Source organism: Mizuhopecten yessoensis, unplaced genomic scaffold (assembly GCF_002113885.1).
Source record: "Mizuhopecten yessoensis strain PY_sf001 unplaced genomic scaffold, ASM211388v2 scaffold8131, whole genome shotgun sequence".
NCBI lineage: Eukaryota > Metazoa > Mollusca > Bivalvia > Pectinida > Pectinidae > Mizuhopecten > Mizuhopecten yessoensis.
In genome coordinates, this window is record NW_018407394.1 from 858192 (window position 1) to 883844 (window position 25653).

General features: G+C 35.0%; 1 protein-coding gene across 1 annotated transcript; it reads right to left on the bottom strand.

The window, feature by feature from the left end:
* Positions 1-1500: 1500 nt before the first annotated feature.
* On the bottom strand, positions 1501-25503 carry LOC110455109 (5'-nucleotidase-like). The gene is made up of 8 exons (XM_021505053.1): positions 24349-25503; positions 13863-14076; positions 13359-13544; positions 12804-13001; positions 7422-7673; positions 6958-7113; positions 4795-4998; positions 1501-3994 (listed from the first exon to the last, which is right to left on the bottom strand). Exons 1-8 carry the CDS (start codon positions 24700-24702, stop codon positions 3792-3794), a joined length of 1767 nt encoding a protein of 588 aa, XP_021360728.1. The 5' UTR covers positions 24703-25503; the 3' UTR covers positions 1501-3791.
* Between the last annotated feature and the right edge of the window lie 150 nt (positions 25504-25653).

The window sequence follows — 25653 nt, forward strand, 5'->3', positions numbered from 1 at the left end:
ACTAACATTTACCGACAGTTTAATTATAACTAGAACCTAGATACTGAAAATTTATTTAAAACAAAAACTCACATATATTGAATATGTAGTTCTTAAAATTCTGAAATACCCATGTAATTGTGATTTGTGAGCATGTTTTTCTTCTTCAAACTTACTGTATTAAAAAGCTAGATTTATAGGACTGCTGAGTGTACAAAAACGAAAGGAGTACCGAACTAACGGAAAATGTATAAAAATTGCAAATTCAAAAAGAACCCAATCATGATAAAAAAAGCTACAGTTGTACTCTCAAAACATATGATGCTGTTTCTATTTGTAACTGTGTTGTAAGTATGTGAGATGTTGTGTAATATAAGTGTGTGTAAGGCACTGTAAATATCACACTTTAGTTACTTTGTAGTAATAAAGGACTTGAAATTAAGGTTAAAACTAAAACTCACACATATACAAAACATTAGTTTTAAATTTAATTTAACATAAACTGTGCATTTCTTTAAAACTAAACCTCGTACACTGAACATAAGTTACAAATATAACTCGCTTATGCAGACTCCTAACAAAAATGTACTGCACACATAATCCGACACCCTATTAACAAGTACAATTCGCCTATACTGACTAGCCTCATGGACTCGCTTGATCATGTCTACGTTATGAATATTCATTATAATCGGCAAGCCTAATTTAAAAGGGGTTTTCACAAATGCAATATTATAAAATTCATAGTTATTTAAGCTGAATTTTAAATTAATTCTAAAAGTGTGTTTTAATCCCTCATAAACATTTGAAAACAAAATAGTTATGCTTTAGACAAGGTCGGATTTTTGTTTTTTAGTTTCATGATTGATTTTCCAAGCTATGTGATTGTAGTTTAATTACATCTGTATTATCCACTCTCAACTCGTATACTTCATTCAAATCTCTTTCTCAGTAACAGTAATAAATCACATTCTTACTCTCTACCTGGACATATTTTTTCATTCTCTTCCACTCTCACATTTGTGTTAAGTTGGTGAGTTAATCATTATTGTTAATTTGTCAATGATTATAATATACATTATCTCTTTATTTCAATAGCAGTACATGATTACTTACGCGATTTATGAGAAGTCTGAGTGGTCGGGCCGATACCTACCGACAGAGACATACCCGTATATTGAGATAGTTTGATAATCATTGTATCGATGGGTATCGACAAGGTCGGATTTAAATTATTTTCCTCATTCTCATGAAAAACATTTGGATGTCTGATGCTTCAAAGTACGGATGAAGTATATTTAGTAACGTAATCGCTATTTGTGCTCGACAAAAATCATGAGAGTGAATATCTATGAATTATCAGCATCCTATATCTTGAATAATTCATAACATTTCAGTGCATTTTATTGAAACAGCATTTCATGTTTTGAAACGTCAAATAATTCAAGAAGATCGAAAAAGAATTCTGAAGCAATCCATCTAATTATATACATTTATATCATCATGTTTAGAATGTCAGGAAAACAAGGTTGTAGTAGCACACATGGAAACTCTGCTATGTTTTTTGCAAATACCAGAAAAATAACTAAAATTCCAATTTGTTGTCGAATATGAGCATTTATTCAATGCCAAAGAATAATAACATAATTCTGTTATTTACATAATAATAGTGATCATTTTCCACTCAGCAAAAAAGGTTGGATACATATATATTTACGTCTACACCAACATAATATTCTACTTCGGCAGATCCCCTCGACCTGCTGCAGTTATATTTTTCTTTTCATCTAAGAAGCATTTCCGAATGGGAAAGACATAGGATCTAAGACATCAAGGACTCTTCTGTCACTCCGAAACAAGAGACGGATATAACGTTATGATAAATAAAATATCTGCAACAATTAGCAAGCAGGATAAGGCCGTCCTCATTCACGATACCAAAAGGTGCGGTATACAAACGATGGATATGGAGAAAAAAAACCTGTCTATTTGGAGTTTAATATCATATCAGCAAATACACAAATGGATATGTTTATATCCAATTCAGACATCCTTGATTTGACGTGGTAAATGCAAGTTTTAGATTTTGCATATTGTGTTGAATGAATTCGTTTGATTCGAAAAGTTGAGACTTAAACTCGAGTTATTTATACAAACAATTGACGCATTGACTTAATTATCAACAAATCTAATTTGTCTTAAACATAACACAAAATAAAAGTATATACATACTGAAGGACAAAACATAGAAAAAAGTATTCCGATGAAAAGGGTGATGGTGATAAGTGGATTTCATTGAAAATTGATGGATTTTTAACAACTGATCATATGACTATTCAAGATATGAAATTCAAAAGATTACTAATAATTATTAACAAAACAGAATCCATAGAAGTGAATGTATCGCCTGTGCAAGATATATTGTACATGTAATGATGACTGATATAATTCATTCATGCTGACGAAGGATGTAAGACAATATATTTGGTGTTAAATTATTGTATATTTATTTAAGTAGTGTACTGACACACTTGGGTAGTGCGTAAAGTGAGGTTTCATTTGAATCCGATTCTTTCAAAAATGATCTTGGAAACCATCAGCTCATCAAATCACTGTAGCACATGAGAAATTCGTGAATTTCACCATGCACAAAACCTGAGCAAGGGAATTTGGTGGTATGCAATTGAAATCCGTTCATTCAATCAAATATATAATCCGGAAATCTCCGACCTATCAAGTCTCAGCCGCATTAACTAGTCATGAATTTTAACAAGCATCAATTAAATGTAAGCAGGCAACTTCGGTAAAAGATAAGTAAGCATGTCATAAGAAAATCCGAGATTATCTTTAAAAGATATCATCATAAAAGCATTAGTAAAACAGACTGCTGCAGCCGTGTTAAACATGCCCAAGTTTTACTGAGCATCAACATGGGGCAGCGAGAGCCTTGTAGACAGAATTATAAGAACATTTCTTCAATAAAGCTATACTAAATATGCATAACTTTGAGCCAGTATGGAACGATTTTAAACATTTCATACCAGAAATAAAAATATATCGCCTGAAAACAAATGTTATCGCTGATGGCCCTATACATCAGCAAAAATAATCTATGCATTTTGCCATTTGAGGCGGCGTAATTTGTGAATGTTTGTAACTTTTGCTGAATCAGCAGGAAAATAAAGTTTGTAACAAAACTGTATATATATCGCTGCTGTTGTATATCAGATACCGCGAGTGTTCATATTCGCGAATTTTGTTCAGGAAGCTTAAATATGATTTTAAGAATTCCCACTAAAGCGAAAATATGTGCAGGATGTGTATTTCTAGCCACGTCCAAAACATTTAAATTATATGAATCTAATTTATATCCAAAAAAGAATTAGGTTGAAAAGGGTATTTTTTGTTTGATTTGGTGTATAACAGCTGGAGGTTATTTAAACGAATGTTCAAAAATTACCAATGTACAATGTTCAATAATGATGGTTCATTAAAATAAAGATAAAACTTTTATCTGCAAATTTGAAAAAAAATGCAACTTTTGAAATATAAATTGGCTTTATTTTTTTAATGTAATGTGTCAACTGCAATGCTTTTTTGAATGGGTGAGCTAAAAATCAAATGTCTTTCAAATGTGCGTTTTCTACCGATTGTCTCGATAATCATAGTTCATTTTTGCCGCTATAAAAATGCGAATAATTCTTTCTTAACTCAAAAAGAGGTATTAGTTCTAAATGTACAATGATGACCAATAGGTCAAGAGAAGTGTCTTTTGAAAAGTTGAGGAACACGTATTTCTAAGACAATTTATCTTAGCTGGGTACTCTTGTCAGCATTACTTGTAAAAGTACTAGCGCGGCAAGCAGTAGGAAGCTGGAGGGACGTGTAACGAATCCTGCCCCGACACATTCCTCAACTTCGGTTCCGTTTACGAACTTAATCCGACCTTCAAGTCCATGATACAGGGGCGACATCTCCTGAATGTATTCCGTCAACACGTCCGTGTCAAGGTCACCTTAAGAGACAAGGTCATACAAAGGTCAATAATATCACTTCAATTAATTACAGGAAAATGGTAATTATTTTATGATATTGCATTTTAAACAGAGAAAATGTGACAGCCAAAGTTCGTTAATTTTTATATCGCCAACATCAAAGGTCCACACAGAACATATTGATGGTCAAGGGATACTGTTTCTTAGTTTGTCCAGCATAATAAAATAACTTCGCTTCGAGCAGCAAAATGTTTCATAGCATCACATCATGAACAGCATTAGATAAACGTAGTATATTTAGTTCAAACCGTTTTCTTCTAAAACATACAAAATGACAATAATATAGTGGAAACACAACAAATATTGAATAAATATATGTAAATTCAACCAATGTTTCATGTAGCGCATCATTTGAACTGTTCAAAAGGAANAATGTGATCATATCAAAGATGTCAGCAGGGATTATCTCCCATTAGTAGCATACATAAAGATTGATAAATAACCTAGTTGCCTACAGATGAACGAAATACATCCACGTGACTGCACATTTAAAATGTATTTATAGACACGGTATACCAAAACGAATCACTCTGCATCATACATAGTTATAATAATAATTCGAGATTTTATATACCGCTTTATCAAAATCTAGTTCGTAGGTCGTCTCAACGCGGTTCACAAATTATTATCCGTGGTTATAGGGCCTTTGCAACCAGCCAAATTACTTCTAGATATACAGAAAATGACTGTATGTAGTCGACCTACATAAACGTTACGGTAATAGAATGGTACATGTGAGAGGAATATAACTATTTCTTACCGACAATGTGGTCCTGTTGAGCGTTGTCACTGATGACGTCATATCCGTCGCCTCCTTTGGCGATGAAGTTAGACATGATTATACCGTACATGGTATCGTCGTTCAGTGGAAGATATTCCGGCACTGGACAGTCCGAACACATGGCCATCACGTCCACAACTCTCTGGCCAACCGGCTTGGTGATGTCATATGTCACACGCAGGCCTTCACAGATGAAGACCGAAGGTGTAGTTACAACAATTTTTTATTTTTGAAACATGAATCACTTTTCCTAGCTGTTTTTATTTATGATTTTACACCTTATTATTGTTTTCATCAATTATAAATTCCACTTCATTTATATATATATATAAACAAGACACACCGATATATTATCATATATTATTATAGATATAAGAAACGCGCTATTTTGTAATATTCTGTAATTTCTAAAAGACGCATATGGGTTGTATCAATTAGATACACACAGATGTTCATTGTATTTATAAGACACGTGATTACATTGTTAACATTGATAATGCTACATACTTAAACTGATTAATATTATGCAGTTATTGTATGGGTGTGAGGGAAATAGTTAATGTAAAGGGGGACAATAAAAATGCTCTTTCCAGAAATACCCATAAAAATTCATGCCAAAAATTCCGCGTAAATTTGATTGCAGGTTAAATAGATAATTCCGGGTAAATAGCTCTAATGACTATTTACCTGGTAAATACTTTCTTGAAAGAGGTTATTTTGAATAGCATTTCTATTTTCTATTTTTATAAAGTGTAAAAGAGAAGAAATGTATAATAAATACATCAATTGGACATGGGCTGATCATACATTATATGACAAACGCTAATTCCTTTTATATCTAATGAGCACATCTTAATGTTTATAGTTAACACACAGATTTACTGTATACATATAACTAACATAGCCAAATACTGTGAGTATTTGTATATGATACATCCTTAAACTACGTAAAAAAATGGCATAATTCGTCCTCGAATTCATAATAAAATGTGATCATATCAAAGATGTCAGCAGGGATTATCTCCCATTAGTAGCATACATAAAGATTGATAAATAACCTAGTTGCCTACAGATGAACGAAACACATCCACGTGACTGCACATTTAAAATGTATTTATAGACACGGTATACCAAAACGAATCACTCTGCATCATACATAGTTATAATAATAATTCGAGATTTTATATACCGCTTTATCAAAATCTAGTTCGTAGGTCGTCTCAACGCGGTTCACAAATTATTATCCGTGGTTATAGGGCCTTTGCAACCAGCCAAAACCTTTCTCAACTCCCTTGGGAGCATACAGCCGGTGCTGCCATTTCGGCGCTCACAACTAGCATTCTATAATTCTTACACTGCCCAATCACGTACTCATTTACAGCTGAGTAGACTGAAACAAGGGGAGTAAAGTATATTGCTCAAATATACAACACAGTGCCGTGCCGTGACTCGAACCCGCTATCCTAGCCCATCATCCTACTACTGCTCTACCGTGCCTCTGTGCCTACCGTGCATACAGCGGTATGCTAGTGGCTAAATCTTTGAAAAAACAACTTGTATAAACTACTGTTGAAACAGACGGACAGGTGAGTATAACAAACTTCATGGGCCGTGTTTACAAAAATTGGAGAAATTGCTTGTAAAAACTGGGTGTCACGCTTTCTTAAATGTTAAAAATACATTTTCTTTATATTTTCGTTAAAACAACAAAAAACACTCTTCACAAACTGTTGTAGCAACTATTTTTGCGATACCAATATCGATGGCAGCTTGCAATATCTTCAATTATATTATTAACTATACAAAACAATTGTCATTTGGATACAATATTCTATTCAATTTCATGATATAAGAAAGGGAAGTAACAGATGTTTTAAATCTGCTGTCGTATTCTGAATATAATATTTAACCAATTACTAACCTTTCACATTCTCTTATATTGCTATAAATGTATGGGCATTTTTCTTTGTAATCACACAGATATGTTGAATAAAGTTTGTAAAAATGCAAGTATTTTTATTAACAGGGTGTACACTTATTTAGAAAATGCATTTAAATAATTCACGGAGTGTCTGTGCGTTTGAACCTTGTAGGTTTAATATAAATAGACTGCAACCTTATATAAATAAGAAAACGTCTTACCCGAGTACTGCAAGAAGCGGCCGGACGGATCGTCTGGGCTCCACCGACTGACACTGTTCTCTAGGGCTGCCCGGAGGTGGCGCCCCTGAAGGCGAACCGTTTCCAGAGTGTTCCGGAACGGCTGTACTTGAATTATATCGGCAAAAGTGATGTTTCCTGGAAATATATGGAAAAAGGGTGTTGTGGTTAACAGGTAGCAAGTACTTGGTTACTTAGTGTTATACGTATAGACTAGTCATGGTTTCATACATAGCTATTACAGAAAGAGGTGCATGTATATTTGAGACAATTGCGTGGATTTTGTTATGATGAAAACACATGTATATGGAGAATATAAGATGAGTCTATTTCATAACCAATATTAGCCTAAAGAAAAAAATCTCTTAAATTATCCAGTATGGATATTTATAATTTTAAAATCTGTGAATCATTTCTTTCAATACTATTACTCCAACTACATGTACCTTGGTCAAATGAGCTCCGAATGGATCCGGAGTTGACAAGCGATATGAAGATTCTGGAAGTAGCCAGGGAGTCAGCATGTCGGAGGTTTTGGTAAACCATGCCGTCGGCAATCATGTTCCCCATGTTACACTCTTGTTGTCTGCACAATAATCGGGCACCGTCCATTTTGACCAATGTATGACCAGCTATCTTGTTTTTGAAGGATTCGAGCTGCGGCCTGAATATGTTCAGTATGGCTTCAGCATCCGGGTCTGTGACAAAAAAAGTATTGCATATAAGCATTTGCGTTTTCTATCCACAACATCAAAGACGATAAATTCAATTCGGGAGATAGGAAATGTTGCTTCCGTCATCGAAGAGTTCTAAGAAGTCTACAGTTGAGCCCCAATCTATTTCCAAAAACGTTTCAGCTGCTTAGGCTAAAACGTCATTCAAGCATTTAAGGTAAGATAACAGTTTAGATATACTTATTAGAGATGGAATGTTAACTTACTTAGTATGCGTACATTCAGCATATATCCTTCTTTCTATCTCTTTCTTGTCTGAATGTACTTGAAATATTTATAGAATGAAAGAATCAAACAGAATTTGAAAAATGTAAGCCCTTCAGGAAGAGGACACTATATTGTAAAGAAGCTAATCCCGGCAGTCTTCTTCTTTATATGATGTGATAATAAAATGATATACATGTATGTACCTTTCCCGCGTCAGCACATCATTTTACCGATTAAGATGAATTCACCAGAAAGAGCGTTAGTCAGATCCTATTGTAACTAATAGCACTCAGAAACACGAACAGCGCAGTTGGAATGTGGCGGATGCCTAACGATGTCTCTCAGAGTCCGATAAAGTCTGTACTGTTGTTACCTAACGATGTCTCTCAGAGTTCGATAAAGAGGTGAGTTTTGATGTCTGTCTTGAATTTGGCCAGGGTATTTGACTTTCTAATAGCAGATGGTAAGCTATTCCACACGTGGCCGAAGCCCTCCCAAAGCACCGGTTTCCGTAGGTCACAGTTCGAGATTTTGGGACACACAACAATGATTATGACTCCGACCGCAGTGATAGAGACGGCTGATACAGGGTACCAAGCTCCTCTGGGTACTGGGGAGCTGTTACATTCAGTGCCTTGTATGCGTACACAAAATTTTGTACTACGACCTGTATCGTACAGGTAACAATTGCAAGTGCAATGAATATAGCACAGGTGTGATGTGCTCTCTCTTTCGAGTACAAGTAACCAGCCGTGCTACAGTGTTCTGGAACCTCTGCGGACGACTAGTTAGTTCGTTAGATATACCACAGAGCAAAGCGTTACCATAATCCAACCGAGGGGTAACAAGCGAATGCACCAAATATTGCCTGCATCTGCAGTTATAAACTGCTGGATACAGCCGATGTTCCTGATCCGGTAGTAACATGTTTTGGCAATAGCGTTCACTTGTTCTCCATGTTCAGTAAACTATCAAAGTATACCCCTAGTTTTTTAACAGCTGGGACAGTCTCAATAGTTCTAGCAGCGACCCTGATTTGCTTGACACTTTGGGGAAAAGACGATTAGTTCCGTCTTTTCCTGGTTAAGCTTTAGCATGTTGACGTTCATCCAGGTACTGATATATGTCAGAGAAACTTTTAAATTTTCTGAAATTGTATCCCATTTGTCCTGTGATTGATGACCATGTAAATGTGTGTGTCATCAGCATAGCAATGATAGCGAAGTCTATGACGACGACAAATCTCTCCGAACTGTTTGGAGTACCGGCAATATGTTCGTGGTCTTAACACCGACCCTCGAGGAACCCCGAAATCTAGTACTTTGTCATGTGAGGTGGAAGATCAGATGGCAACATACTGTCGTCATTCATTCAGATAAGACTGTATCCAGCATAGCGCGGTATCAGTCATTCCATAAGAGTACAATAGACGTTTATAACGTATACCATGACCGATGACGTCAAATGCAGCTGACAAATCCAGCATGACAAGAACCGCTGTGCACTTGTTATCCAATTTACACGTAGGAGGGCCGTCTCAGTAGAGTGTCCCATGCGGTAGGCCGATTACAGATTGTCATGGAGACTGTTTTCATGGAAATGATCCTCTAAACCCCGGGACACAACCTTCTCCAAGATCTTAGACAGAAAAAGCAGATTTGATACTGGGCGGTAGTTCTTCAACTCCCCCTTGTCCGTTCCAGACTTCTTCAACAATTGTCTAACATGTGCCTTCTTGAAACACAATAGAACCTTTGACTCAGCCAATAATTTGTTCATGATTGAGGTAATTTAAGGAAGCAGGACTTCAAGACATTTCTTTAATAGGCCTGTAGGCAGTGGATCAAGCTCACAGGACTTCGATTGCGAGGTCATGATGATATTACGCAACTCGTCCTGGGTTGTTGGTGAGAGCTTTGTCAATGGTTCACCATCAAATTTAATGGCAGCAGTCATGACAGTGATATCATTGTCACCAGTAGAGTTCACTTTCGATATATTTTTGCTAATCGAGCTGATTTTATTCAGAAAGTAATCACTGAACTTGTTCGACGAGTCTTTTTCAGAATTACAGCTTGGTAGGATAATTTCACCTTTCTGTCCCATCAGTTTTTTGCGAGTCTAAAAAGCTGTTTATGGTCATTACCACATTCTTCAATTCTTTCCGAATAATAAACCTTCTTTGACCGAATGAGAAGTGAACCAACTAGTCGACATTTTCCCCTATAAATCTTTTTGTGAACGGTAAATTTGGTACTTCGCCATTGTCTCACTGCTTTTCTACGGTTCTGTTTTTCTACGCGAAGATTTGTATTATACCACAGGTCATTAGGGCACCGAGCGACAGTTAAAGGACACTAAATTCAGAGGAACTTTGACCAGCTGCTGTTGGCTTGAGGACATGTAAATTCTCGTACGATACTGATGATGTCGGAATCCGTGTGGAAGGATCGTATCGGATCAATTTAGGTGAACCGGATTGCGTGTGAATTTGATTAAGAAGGTGCACGCACGTGCATTGTATGAATCGGATAACAGTATTAGTTTTCATCGTCTAATTGAATATGTGAAGATTTTTTAAGACTTCTGTTGCGTATTTCAAAAGTAAATGAATAAATTATAGATTTAAAAACTTCCGTGTGATAAGGAATTGGCGGCTTTGTTTCCAGATAAATTAGTTGCAGTCATTAATAAATCATTTTTATATTATACCTCTAACGGGCCACCGTTAATGTCTACCGATTTGTCGCCTCACTAAATCTATGTGAACAAAACACATATGGTACGATTAAAAAATAAGGTTCACTTTATCATAACAAATAGTATCGTATTTTGTTTACACCTGATTTGCAGCTAAAGCATTCCACTGCATAAATAATTTAAGAAATATTCACTGGAGTTTAGTAAGCTGGTGACCTTCAAAAGGTGACAGACATTACGACAGGTATTACGTAATATGATGTAAAATACGTTAAACTTTCCGCAACACCTATCACAGTCTCAATAATTTTTGAACACTGTTTCGTTTATATGTCTGCTCGGATCCTGTTGTGGTCTTTTTATTTAGTTTCAAGTTACATTGTTTTATTGTATTTCAAATATGTTTACTCACCTGCCTTGAAGTGTCTGTAATGCTATGCTGTGGTATCGTACATCAGTAGTCTATCAACTAATTGTATGTACCACCTGTGCCATGTAGTCTTTGTATCTGACCAGCAGAAACTTTGAACGGTTGCGGAACACTTTACTTACTATTAAGGTAACTGTGGTCTTACATGTTAAACGTTTTAAACAACATTATATAACAAAAAACACTTGTATTTGCTATAAAGACCAGAAGTGCATTTATTTATATGGACAAAACCTTGAATATTTAGTCCAATAGTCATAGCATAGAAACAAGTAGTCCTAAAATGTATTTTTTTTTTATATGTTTTAGGGGTTTAGATCGACTTTCGGTAAAAAGCAATAAATTATATAATAGTATATGAATAAATAGATTGATAGATAAAACAAGAAATAAGTATTAGGCATGTTGTACACTTAATTACTGCTCATTTGAAATCATGTCAGCTCATCTATTACATTTACTTAGGCAAGTTTTAAGACACCACGGACAAAATCCATCCCCAATTGAGATAGAGAGTTGGGTAGGGAAATCGTGGCGGGTGAGAAAACCGGCACGATTTTGAGACCTATGCGCATATGTTTTGCACGTTTTCTCGCCCGGATAAGAAATCTTGCAGGGGTGAGAAATCGTGTCGGATGAGAAATCGTGCCGTAACATACGGGTTTCTTAAGTGTAGGGTCAGGAAGATAAATAGCATTATATCGATATCGTTAACACAAGAACAAGATAACAAACCAAACGAAAGCTAACAACATTTAGCAATGCTGAGACCAACAAGCAGTAATTTGATTTGCTGAATTTAGCCCAGCACTATGATACAGGATACAGGTTTAGCACGTAAACGATATTAAAGGTCATCCCAAGCAGACATTTCATTTCACTTTTCACACGTTTTGAAAGTGTGATGTCTAAAGTATGAAAGCGGAAATCATCTAACAGCTGCAGGAAGACGGTTTCAGCTTACTTAGATATTAACATATTTCTGAACCTTCATACACATATATGTTTATATGCTTATTTTTATAAATGATATCTCAGTGACTATATACATGTAACAAATTTAACTGACTGAATCAAATATATATCCGAAAAACAAGCTGTTGGGCTCCCTCGATCGCTCCATTACCTCAATGAATACTTAATGTGTACGCTGCTGCGCATTGAATTCATATAGAAGCATGACATTAGCAAAAACTCAACATCAAAATTCCTAAAAGTTCTTTTCATGTATCCTATCATTTTAAAATATTAAAAAAAGAAAAATATCCAGATTATCAAGAAATTGGTTTTCAATTAAAAAAAAAATCGTCCGTGCACGTCTGCAATCCTTACCTGGCCATCGCCGTAATGGTTTACCCTTTATATAACCGTTTTACTGGTAATTAAATCCGTTTCCTCTGAGACATGAGTCATTAACATTGTGTACAAATGACAAGCGAAGGTTCGTTGTTTGTATGGCAGTGTTCTGCCCATAAAACTAATTACAGAATATCTATCTTTCCATTATCTATACTACCTATACCCATGGATTAACTAATGAAGAATAGATTGTAATCTTTGTTAATTGAAAAATCTATTTTTTATAGCAAAAGATAATGGCTCTGCTGTAATTGTGTCGTTTTTTGGTGCGCTTGATCGTGTCAATCTGTCTCGATTGAGTTTTGATGAACAATCTGAATTTTGTTTGATACAACGTATAACTTCCCTAAAAGAGCATAAATCACCAAGTGACTAAGTCATAAAATCAATTCAGTTACCTTTAGGTACACTCGAGTCCAGAAGAATCGGGTTTCCAGCATACTGAGTTATCTTCCCTTGGTCGTTGAAAGTGACGTTGAGAGCGCCAAGGTATTTCCCATAAGCGTAATCCTGGACGACCAACACACTGTCTCCATTCGCCTGTGGGACCATGGTGGGGTAGCCGGCCACGGGGGACTCATTGGAGGGGGCGTCACCTAATATGGACGCATATATTTAAAAAAAGTGTTTTGTGAGCATGTTTTCGCGTCTATGATTCGAAAGAAATGTGAGATTATTGATTTGCTAAATAAAAAATAGCTCGCATATGTTAAAATATTAAGATATTTAGCAAATCCATTAGTTTTTATTATCATGTGAGACACTGCAAATATCAATATTTCCAATAGATCTTCATTAAAATTAATAGATATTCAATAATTCTTACCTTAAGTACAAAAGTAAAAATTGCATGATTAAAAAAAGGAGTGTGCAAAAATACACAATTACTAGTATTCTAAAATCATTTCATATGTTTGCAAAAATAAGTATGCAGGAAAGTGCTGTTGTGTTACCTGTATAGAGAAAAGTGTTGCTGTGACCCCCTACTATGATGTCCAGCCCTTCCACCTGTGCGGCCATCTGTTTGTCCACTTCGTAGCCAGCGTGTCCTACCGCGATGATGATGTTGATTCCTTGACTTTGAAGGCGCGTGGCTTCGGCTCTTACCGACGTTATCTCATCGTTAAAGGTCAATGATCCTTAAAAAACAATTGACGTTTATCAAAAAGACAACATAAACGTCTTCATATAGTGCATAGCTACACATAGGTACCTCAACTGTTTAAATTGGATTACATCAATATATGCTAAATAGAAATCAATGTCATTATACGAGCGTTTAACCCAGGGTAATATCATTTAAACAAACTTAATGATAAGAAATACTATTCAACTACATAACATCCATGGATGAAAATTGTTCTACTTCATAAAATATAAATAAAAAAAACACGTACATGAAAACATTAATCAAGGGTTATTGTTCTTTCTAAATCTCTATAATGTAGTCTGATTACCTGGGTTCGAGATACTTGTAGTATCTTTGGTGGTGTACCCGATGACCCCGATCTGTTTCCCACCAACAGACAGCACGGTAGATTTGGCGATCAGTCCCTGGATTGTAGGTTCCATGGCGTCGTCAATGTTACAGCTGATGACTGGGAATGTTACGTTGTCGAGAAAAGGAACGAGGCCAGCAATACCCCGATCAAACTCATGGTTACCTAGGGCCTGTAAAAATACACCAATCACATGTAAGAGGTTTCACTCGTTTTGCATGTTCTACTCTGGAATTATGGGATATGCAATGTACGTGCATATGTCTACAAGAGCATATCTAAACACCAAATGTAATCGAATGGACAACGGAAAAGTAAGTGTACTTTTAATAACTAAGTCTAAATTTCAGCTGATCATGAAATACAAACAGCAAACATTGAACTTTGCATACGAATGATTGTAATTCAACATAAATGATGAATATAGACCACAAAAGCATCAAACATAAGATAAGAATGAACGATTCAACATAAATGTTGAAGATGGAACGTATTAAATAATAAATTTAAAGCATGATTGTCACGGTATTCATTAATAAAAGTCAACATAAAATTTAGTAACGTTTAGTATGTCGTATTTTCCCTTTTCTTTTTGTCTTCAACCTATCTACAATCATAGATCATCATGTAAAGTACTGTCGACAAACAAAAATGTGGTTGTTATGACTCCCTGTCATAACTATTGTATCAATGCATAAACTGAAACGTTTAGAATATTTTAACTCGTGGAAAGAATAGTACACAATTCAACTAAATTATCCTTTCAATTAACCCCTAATGCAATTAATTGATATTCACAAAAAATGTTCCTAGCATTAAAATAATTCCCAACTACGACAACAAGGGATTTGCGACCAATAATGCACTATGGTCATGTATCCCGTCATTTCTCAACCGATTCTCATTTAATTGAAAGACGACATCCTCAGCGCCTCATTGTGACAATGATAAAAAGCATGGTTCAAATGTTTGTGAATTACTACGCCAGTGAGTTACCTGATACTGGCTCTTGGAAAGAAATACAGATAACACTTCAATTTTAAATTTGATGTATGTCTTGTTCTAGCCTAAATCAAAAGTTTTTTTTTTTCGAGTATTCATGAGTCATATTTAGAACACTTGAGTATAAAATGATAATCAAATAAACAACCGACGCTATGAGTATTTGTTCTGTATCCTCCTTGTTTACATAACAGAGAATTGTGAACTGTCGGCCAATATAAGGGACAAAAACGTGATGTATTTGGTTCAGGTGTAATTTTAGAGGGATAGCAATGACATATCGAGACATTGGTAAACGCTTAATGTATGATAAGTGTAGATAAGCTTAATGCATAATAAGTGTAGGTTCGCTTAATTGTGATAATTGTAGATACGCTTAATGTATGAAAAGTAGTTAAATAGTTCACTGCTACCAACGTTATAAAAAGGGTGATCAACATAAAGTATATCATAGTAAATATCTCCAATTCGTTGTCGTGTTTCTGCTACTTGCATGTTTTAATCACATAAATTATATAAAGCTAAATAAAAACCAAAGACATAATGTACTATAGTTGTTACTTGTGAGTTGTTGTTAATGTTGCTCACAACATTTGTAGAGTTTAAAAGAGTCCTGACTTTTCAAAAATGCGCTATTTTGAAATGTTGACAAAAACACTTGTTTTGAACAATCGTACAGCGGAAACATTGATGTCATGGTCGTAATTCTTTATTCAAAGTAAGGTTATCAAGTAATCTTGTTTTACAATATACCTAACAGTCAAATGTAGGGTTATATATGGGTGCAATGCAGAGTGGGCATTTCCTAAATCTTCAGAAAGTATTTCAAAAGAAAAGGCCTGGAATATAGTTCGTTTAGAAATGGGTTAAAACCATTGAATTCTATAACATCTTACAAATCCGCGATATCCGTATAGCTGGTGTTCGATCAACAACAAAACCACTGTTGAGCAAAAGTCTATAACCGTGATGTCACACAGGTGATTTAATTTGACTTGCTGAAAACCATTTAATTTCTATATATACACACCACATATATATACACACCACATGCATATAAACCTGAGGATGAAGCATGTCAATATAATTCATCATGTTATAAAAAATTCTACACATGTACCTGAGGATGAAGCATGTCAATATAATTGATCATGTTATGATAATTTCTACAAATGTACCTGAGGATGAAGCATGTCAATATAATTGATCATGTTATAATAATTTCTACAAATGTACCTGAGGATGAAGCATGTCAATATAATTGATCATGTTATAATAATTTCTACAAATGTACCTGAGGATGAAGCATGTCAATATAATTGATCATGTTATAATAATTTCTACAAATGTACCTGAGGATGAAGCATGTCAATATAATTGATCATGTTATAATAATTTCTACAAATGTACCTGAGGATGAAGCATGTCAATATAATTGATCATGTTATAATAATTTCTACAAATGTACCTGAGGATGAAGCATGTCAATATAATTGATCATGTTATAATAATTTCTACAAATGTACCTGAGGATGAAGCATGTCAATATAATTGATCATGTTATAATAATTTCTACAAATGTACCTGAGGATGAAGCATGTCAATATAATTGATCATGTTATAATAATTTCTACAAATGTACCTGAGGATGAAGCATGTCAATATAATTGATCATGTCATAATAATTTCTACATATGTACCTGAGGATGAAGCATGTCAATATAATTCATTATGTTATGATAATTTCTACATATGTACCTGAGGATGAAACATGTCAATATAATTGATCATGTTATAATAATTTCTACATATGAACCTGAGGATGGAGCATGTCAATATAAGTGATCATGTTATAATAATTTCTACATATGTACCTGAGGATGAAGCATGTCAATATAATTCATTATGTTATGATAATTTCTACATATGTACCTGAGGATGAAACATGTCAATATAATTGGTCATGTTATAATAATTTCTACATATGAACCTGAGGATGGAGCATGTCAATATAATTGATCATGTTATAATAATTTCTACATATGTACCTTAGGATGAAGCATGTCAATATAATTCATCATGTTATAATTATTTCTACAAATGTACCTGAGGATGAAGCATGTCAATATAATTGATCAGGTTATAATAATTTCTACATATGTTCCTGAGGATGAAGCATATCAATATAATTGATCATGTTACAATAATTTCTACAAATGTACCTGAGGATGAAGCATGTCAATATAATTCATTATGTTATGATAATTTCTACATATGTACCTGAGGATGAAGCATGTCCATATAATTGATCATGTTATAATAATTTCTACAAATGTACCTGGGGATGAAGCATGTCAATATAATTGATCATGTTATAATAATTTCTACAAATGTACCTGGGGATGAAGCATGTCAATATAATTGATCATGTTATAATAAATTCTACACATGTACCTGAGGATGAAGCATGTCAATATAATTGATCATGTTATAATAAATTCTACACATGTACCTGAGGATGAAGCATGTCAATATAATTGATCATGTTATAATAATTTCTACAAATGTACCTGAGGATGAAGCATGTCAATATAATTGATCATGTTATAATAATTTCTACATATTGAATTTGGAAGATCTCATTTAGAGCTGCTAAGAATTAAAAAAAAAATAAGTATTGGATTAAATTACAACGTTCTGATAACTGTGTGCTGAAAGCTTGTTATGATGATGTGGTTGAAATTAAAAACCCCTGGATCCTTAACTTAAAACATGATCTTTCAAGAGTCGGCCTTGGATACATGTTTGTGACTGATAGTATTAATAATTCTAGTGAAGTAAATAAGCAGCGATTATGTGATAGTTTTCAGCAAGATTGTCTAGAGAAAATTCATTCTTCTCCTAAAGGAGTATTATATCAGCATTTAGTGGAAAGTATTAAATTGCAACCATATCTTCATAAGGCAATTAAACTTAAATTATCTAAAACATATTTCTAAGATGCGTTTATGTGCGCATGACCTGTTTTTTGAAGTGGCCGCTATTATAGAGATATATATACTTAGAGAAGAAAGAAAGTGTATTTTATGTAAGGAAAATGATATAGAAGATGAATTTCATTTTATAATTAAATGTAATTGCTATTTCGACTTCCGGTCTAAATGCATAAAGCAATATTATTTCAAAAGGCCTAGTATGTATAAATTTGTTCAATTACTCAAAATCGAAAACACAAAAGAACTTAATAATTTAGGAAAGTATTTATCACAAGCGTTTAAGCGTAGAGCGGATTTATTAAGAGATCATCACTAGAACAGGTCATGATAAGATACATGCTGTATATCAGTTTATTGAATACAAATTATTTCATATACCATTATATTGATAAGTCTTGTCTGGGTGAATGAGGGTGAAAAAGGTTCTGGCGTGTGTATGAATGTGAGTATGATGAATGACGAATGCTTGCTGATGCTGTTGCTGATATGACGATGTGATGAGGAGGAGGAGGAGGAGGAGGATGATGAGGAGGAGGATGAGGATGAGGATGATGAGAATGATGTTTGCGAGTTAGTGTGAGTGTTCTTGATGATGAGGATGATGTGTGCGAGTCAGTGTGAGTGTGTGTAATTGCCATAAGTCGTAAAACTTCAGCAAATAAAGAACTTGAACAGATGAACCTGAGGATGAAGCATGTCAATATAATTGATCATGTTACAATAATTTCTACATATGAACCTGAGGATGAAGTATGTCAATGAAACTGATTATGTCAAAGACTCAAAATAATTTTCTAAAAATATTTATCTAAAGGATACTACTTGTCTTGTTATTCCCCCTTAACAACACTATCAAACGGTTGATAATTATTTAAGATTCCCCGTAACACTGCCAAAAGCTAAAACTATGTACTGGAAGCCAATTTTTCGGGCATAGCAATATACCTGATAAGTCGTTTTTGAAAATAAGTCCATTCTTTGCTGCTTTATATAAAAAATAGCAGGAAATAAGTGTAAAAAGAAAAATCAACAACAGTATTCAGAGTGTGGCAATCAGCATGACAAGTCCAGGGACTCGAACCCAGGACCTCAATTTGTTGTATTGTCGCTTTAACCTATCGAGCTATCCGGCCAGCGGAAGTACACTTGTCCAATCGCGCTACAGTTTATATCAACAACGAAATGAAGGTTGAGGTTACTGTATATTCATTTTTACGAAAACCAACGAGGCGTTTATCCAGCGTTTTGCGTGCATAGGAACATGGATCCTTGAATACGTATGGTAGTAAAATTCTCATGGAACATTAGTATCCGAAATGTAATCACAGAAATGGCCTACGTTCCGTTTTGCCATGCATAGGTGTGCTATTACTTCTTATCTACTTCATTACAACCTATTACAGTATGGACAAGACAGGAAGCTGTAAATCACGCCCTTTGCCCAATTGGTCACACCCATTCTATGTCGATACACCGTCTTTCAAGTAGAATTAAATGTCAATATAGCGTTGCTTGGAATAGGTGTAAGGTCACCTAACTCGAGCCAGAACGGCATTTTTCGTTGCTGTTATGTCAATAAAACACACAGACACATAATTTATTATTCACAAGGGTTGGAATGTAAATCAACGTTTGCACTGCTTTGAGCTTGTGGACGTTTTAACACTTTTGGCTGATTTTGTGAGAAATATTCTTAAAATATAGGCATAGAAAAAAAAGTTAAGTCCTCAGGAATGTTTTTTTTGGCATGTCAGTAAGGATTTATATCATAAACTTTATAAAATTGTATGCATGTGAAAATGTCTCCTATTTGTAAGTTTGTATATTATTTATTTGAAAGAGTTTAGTTACAAATTTTAGTATAGTTTCATGTTTTACTGCAACCTATTTTTTTTACATTATCTTTCTTCATTTAACGCAATAAAATCCACCATTTTATAAATCAAAGTATTGACTATAAAATAACACCATTAAAAACGCCAAAACCTGCGTCAAAATAATACCAGCAATGCCATAGTAGAGTCAAAATTCGAAAATAACACAAACAACGTCAAAGCACAAACAATGCCAAAGCAACGAGAGAGAAATTCCCCTAAGAACTTAATGGTTTACTTGTTATTCTCTTAACTGATTTCCATACGGTTGTTTGAAGACGCCTAATTTGAACATTTTATAACTACTGCGAATTATGTATTATGTATATATCATATTCATATAATTTGAAAACGACTCATCATTTTTGTCAAATATTTCTTAAGCAATAAAATGTAAAACAGATAAGAACAAAATACACAAATTGACTGCCAGAGTAACTTCCCTTGTTATTGTATATATTTGTACGATGGCCGAAGGCGGCCAGGCACTTTTGAAGCATTTATACTTCGTTTGTGTACCACGGAACACTTTTGTGGGGTACACAAACGAAGCATTTATACTTCGTTTGTGTACCACGGTACACTTTTGTGTGGTACACAATCGAAGCATTTATACTTCGTTTCTGTACCGTTAGCCGAAAGCGGCCGGATATATTTGAAGCATTTATGTTTCGTTTGTGCCCCGTTATCCGAAAGCGGCCGGACATATTTGAAGTATTTATACTTCGTTTGTGTACCACGGTACACTTTTGTGTGATACACAATCGAAGCATTTATTATTCGTTTCTGTACCGTTAGCCGAAAGCGGACGGACATATTTGAAGTATTTATACTTCGTTTCTGTACCACGGTACACTTTTGTGGTACACAAACGAAGTATAAATGCTTCGTTTCTGTACCGCGTTATACTTTTGTGGTACATAAACGAAGCATTTATACTTCGCTTGTGTACCACGGTACACTATTGTGTGACCGAGAGTGGCCACTGATAGAAAATGACCCTGAGCTATTAATTTTCCGATTAAAACATAACGGGTCGCTGCCGTGGAATGTTGAGGTCTGTCGTAACTCTTCTGTGGAGGGCTCATACAGGATACGTATTGTTTATTAAAAAAAATATAAATATTTGTTAAGATAAAAAATATGTTAATTATCATGTGAAATATATGATGCATAAGGAGATTAAAAGAGATATGCATTTGTCGTTTAAATTTGTTATATATACCGGTACGTGACATTAGGCTATTTTGCTTGATGATTTACTTGACGGCTACCACAGCCTCTTCCACCCCCAAATGGGCCCATGTTTGGGTTAAAAAATATCAAGAGCGTAAGCGTTGGTTTCATATCCTATTAATTACTGCGATAACCTTTCGAATGATGAACATTTCAAACGCTGGCGAGGTCAATAGGCCAATGCCCGTTTAAAAGTGTACGATGGTACAGAAACGAAGTATAAATGCTTCAAATGTGCCTGGCCGCCTTCGGCCATTGTATATTTGCATTGTAATCAGTTTAAGTCAGGTTACATGAAGGAGCATTGTTATCTTACACGCATTAAGAGTATCTCTCACGATTGGCTAAGAGAGAAAAAGTTTTCCGAAATAAGCCTTAAGGTGAATCTACAGTAATGAAAGGGGAAAATGGAGACAACGTTAAACTCCAAGTACTTGATCATGAGCATGTGAACATTTCACAATTCCGGTCAAGCGTGTTTTCCCTATAGGTCTGTCCTTTGTAAACACGCCCCGAGATATTGACTCCAACGGACCGTTCAGAATTATACAAAGTACACTGCGGGTACTTCATCTCTACGCTTTATACAGGTTTACAATTGCCAGCAGTGACCCTATCCATAACGTTAAGTGTAAACACTGACTGCGGACGATACGATCAGCGAAATGGTAGACTTAAAACATAAAATAAATTTGTTTCGTGATTGAAAAATAGTTAATCTTGCGGTGTGTTTAATGTCTTTCCCCATTTCTACTATAGTTTTACTGTATGTGTTCTATTTCTACAGTTTGAAAAAAAAGATCTCATGCGAAATCAAGAAAATGGTTCCGATAAAAACTAGTTAAAGGCACATGAGTGATTTTCTCCGGGTTAGAAAACCAGCAATAACATGACAAGAAAATAGCAATAAGATGACAAGCAAACAACAATAGCATGAGAAGCAAACAATAAATCACAGGACAACCAAAAAACAAGCACACAGAGCAGGCAAACACAAAAGGTAACCATCGCTAGTAAAAACAATTACAGAACAAACACACAGCAGTACATGTAACAAAGCAAGCAAAAGGTAATACTATAAGCCAACAAAAAAATACAGACTAGTTAAAAACAAAAACAGGGCAAGCATACAACAACAACAACAACAGGCAAGCAAATAAGAATAACAGGACAAGCAAACACAATAACAGGACAAGCAAACACAATAACAGGACAAGCAAACAACAACAATAACATGACAAGAAAACAACAACAACAACATAACCAACATACAACAATAACAGGAAAAACAAAAAAACAATAACAGGAAAAGCAATCAACAATTTAATGACAAGCAAACAAAATTAACAGGACTTAATAAACAACAATAAAAGGACAAGAAAATAACAACAACAATAGTACAAGCAATCAACAATAACATGACAAGCAATCAACAATAACAGGATCAGAGATAAAAAATAACAGGACAAGCAAACAACAATAACAGGACAACCAATCAACAATAACAGGACAATCAAACAACAACAGGACAAGCAAACAACAACAACAGGATCAGAGATAAAAAAATAACAAGACAAGCAAACAACAACAACAACAGGACAAGCAAACAACAACAACAGGACAACCAATCAACAATAACAGGACAAGCAAACAACAATAACAGGACAACCAATCAACAATAACAGGACAATCAAACAAAAACAACAGGACAAGCAAACAATAACAACAGGACAACCAATCAACAATAACAGCACAATCAAACAACAACAACAGGATCAGAGATAAAAAAAAAAACAAAACAAGCAAACAACAACAACAGGACAAGCAAACAACAATAACAGGATCAGAGATAAAAAAAAATAACAACACAAGCAAACAACAACAACAGGACAAGCAAACAACAATAACAGGACAACCAATCAACAACAACAGGACAATCAATGAACAATAACAGGACAAGCAAACAACAATAACAGGACAAGCAAACAATAATAACAGGACAAGAAAGCAATAATAACAGGACAAGCAAACAATAATAACTGGACAAGCAAACACGATAGCAGGACAAAAAGATGCCAAATTATTTTATTTGATAGCTACACAGGCTTACCGTAAAAAACTTGTTTTATATTTTTGTCATTCGTTTTATTTATAACTAAATATGCTCGTAAATATGTACATGGTCTGTACGTGCATTAGGTCCAAGTATATACTTGACCCCAGAGTGTTAGTTTAACATAAATATACATGTCTATTTATAGTACCTGTCTCCTTCTGGAAACTCAAATATTTGTGTATGCATATATCCTCGTGTCCTGAAGGTTTTATATGCACGGTTTGCGTCTATTTTATCATGGTTTTTTTTAAAAACCTGTTAAATGAACAGACGTTTGACACGTCATTAAACTATTTGAATAATTGATTATTGACGGGATACGGAAACACCCCTATAAAGTGACTTGAAAACCCCCCACTGTATCTTGCAAAGTGAACTAAACGGCGCGCGTCAAAGCAATATCTACAGTTAAAAAAAACCGACAATCACTAGTATACCGGTATTGTCGACTTTGATGCAGGCTCATTACAATGTCTCAACTGTATTAAAGTATGTAAGAAGTGCTAGCACAATGTACCCGTGTGTAATCCGGTGAAAACTGCTGCTAGTTAAGCGTAAATATAACGAAGAGCCTCAAGTGTCAACAGGTATGAGTGAAAGGGAACGTTATACCAACAGAATCACTCAAAATGTTATTGTGAGAATATTTATAAAAAAATGACAATATTACCATATCAATACCGAATCGTGACCTGAGTTGTCGCTCATGTATAGAGAAATGCAGGTACATTTACCTGTACGGAGGAAGAGAAAACGTTTGACAAGGGGACAAAAAGTAGCAAAATAAATTAAAATTTGAGAGTTAATTAAAGATTGATTTCGAAATTTGGTTTCAAGATGATTCATTTATATATACTTTAAACATATATTTAAAAACATAGATTATACTTATGCATGTCTACAGCCAAAGTGCTGACTGATTCTAGATATTTCATTGTTCGGATGCTTGATAATCGGAGAAACGACAATTCCACGAACAATCGAATGTGTTACACACGATTGTACGGACGCTCACGATCAATCAGCTGTTTACTCGATAAAACGGATACTGGCTATTCTGGTATTATTGTCGTTCGGTAAGACGGTTCACATAAAGCGTCCACTACACAACAGTATTGAAAATGATCTTGGAAAGAATTGTAGTGAAATACACTGTATATGTGTACTTAATACCTACAATATGTAATTAAAAAGTGGTGTAAATTAAATAATATACCTACCATTGCGTCATAGTCAAGGAAATTAGCAAAGAACCCGGTGATTGTACCCCCGAAATGGTTAAACCAAACGGTCCCTTGGTACATATCCCCTCCATCCAGGAGAATAGTGTTCGGAACGGACGCTCGGAACTCCTTGATCTTTGTCCTCAGACGGACGAGCCCTCCGTAACAGTCATCGCTTGAACAACTTCCGCTGTATTTGTTGGTTTCTTCATAACGTGCATGGATGTCGTTTGTGTGAAGTACCGTCAATTCGAACGCGGACGATAGACAGATATTGATGAGCAGACAGACTAACATGTGCTGAGGACGAACAGACACAAGACACTTGACTCCCAACATGATGTTTAGCATTTTCTCAGTTCGCAAAACAGTCAATACAAAGATAGGATTTTCTCACAGTATTGACACTAGCAGCACCAGTGACAATGTTTACTCAGTCAGACTAAACTCATTGAAGAGTAAACAAGATATTGTATTTTTGAAATCCTTTGAAAACATATAGCACGAAATATAACCTACTAAATCCGGATGAATCGCATTGTCAGCCGTAGAGTACCGATTTGTAGGTATATATTCTGTGAACGTTTGTACCGTATCACTTGAACGTAAAACACATTCCAGTTTATGAAGACGCTTTCTGTACGAATAACATTAACTTGACAGGTGACACGCCTTCCGGTAAAAACCCGTTACCTGTGTGTAGAACGGTTAAATGTCCACTGCCCCAGTTATAACAACCCGCACACAGGTATAACAGTGACAATGTTTCAAGGAAATCAGGTGTTTTCCGCCAGTCTTTGACTACGAGGTCACTTATAATTAACTGATTTGATGTGATCGTACGCCGCCCTTAAGAGATTTTCTCCGTACATCAGCTTTAAATGTATGAGTGGACCAGGTACATGTTTGGACCAGGTAACATACATTTGATTTGTAGCTTACACAGGTAAAATCACAGGTAAATCAACTCGGTTTAGTATTGGGTTAATGTCATTAATGGTCATCGTTTTCTCCGACCAACTCTCCCGAAAGAGCGGGCATTCAGAACACGCCTCCTTGTTTGTGTAACAGGCCCCAGGGATATAAGTTTGAAATCTAAATAGATCTAAAAGACCACTAAGAACAAACGGATTTACAATTGCCCCGTGGAGGGCTGTATCACCATACGTCAATTCAGGTTCTTCAAGAACTTGACGTCAATCAAACTACTATATATAGTGGCACATAGAAGTAAACAAGTGTTAAAGTTTTACCTTTTGCATGTTTTACCTGGATTTCTCACCTGTGCACCAGTGCTGTCTA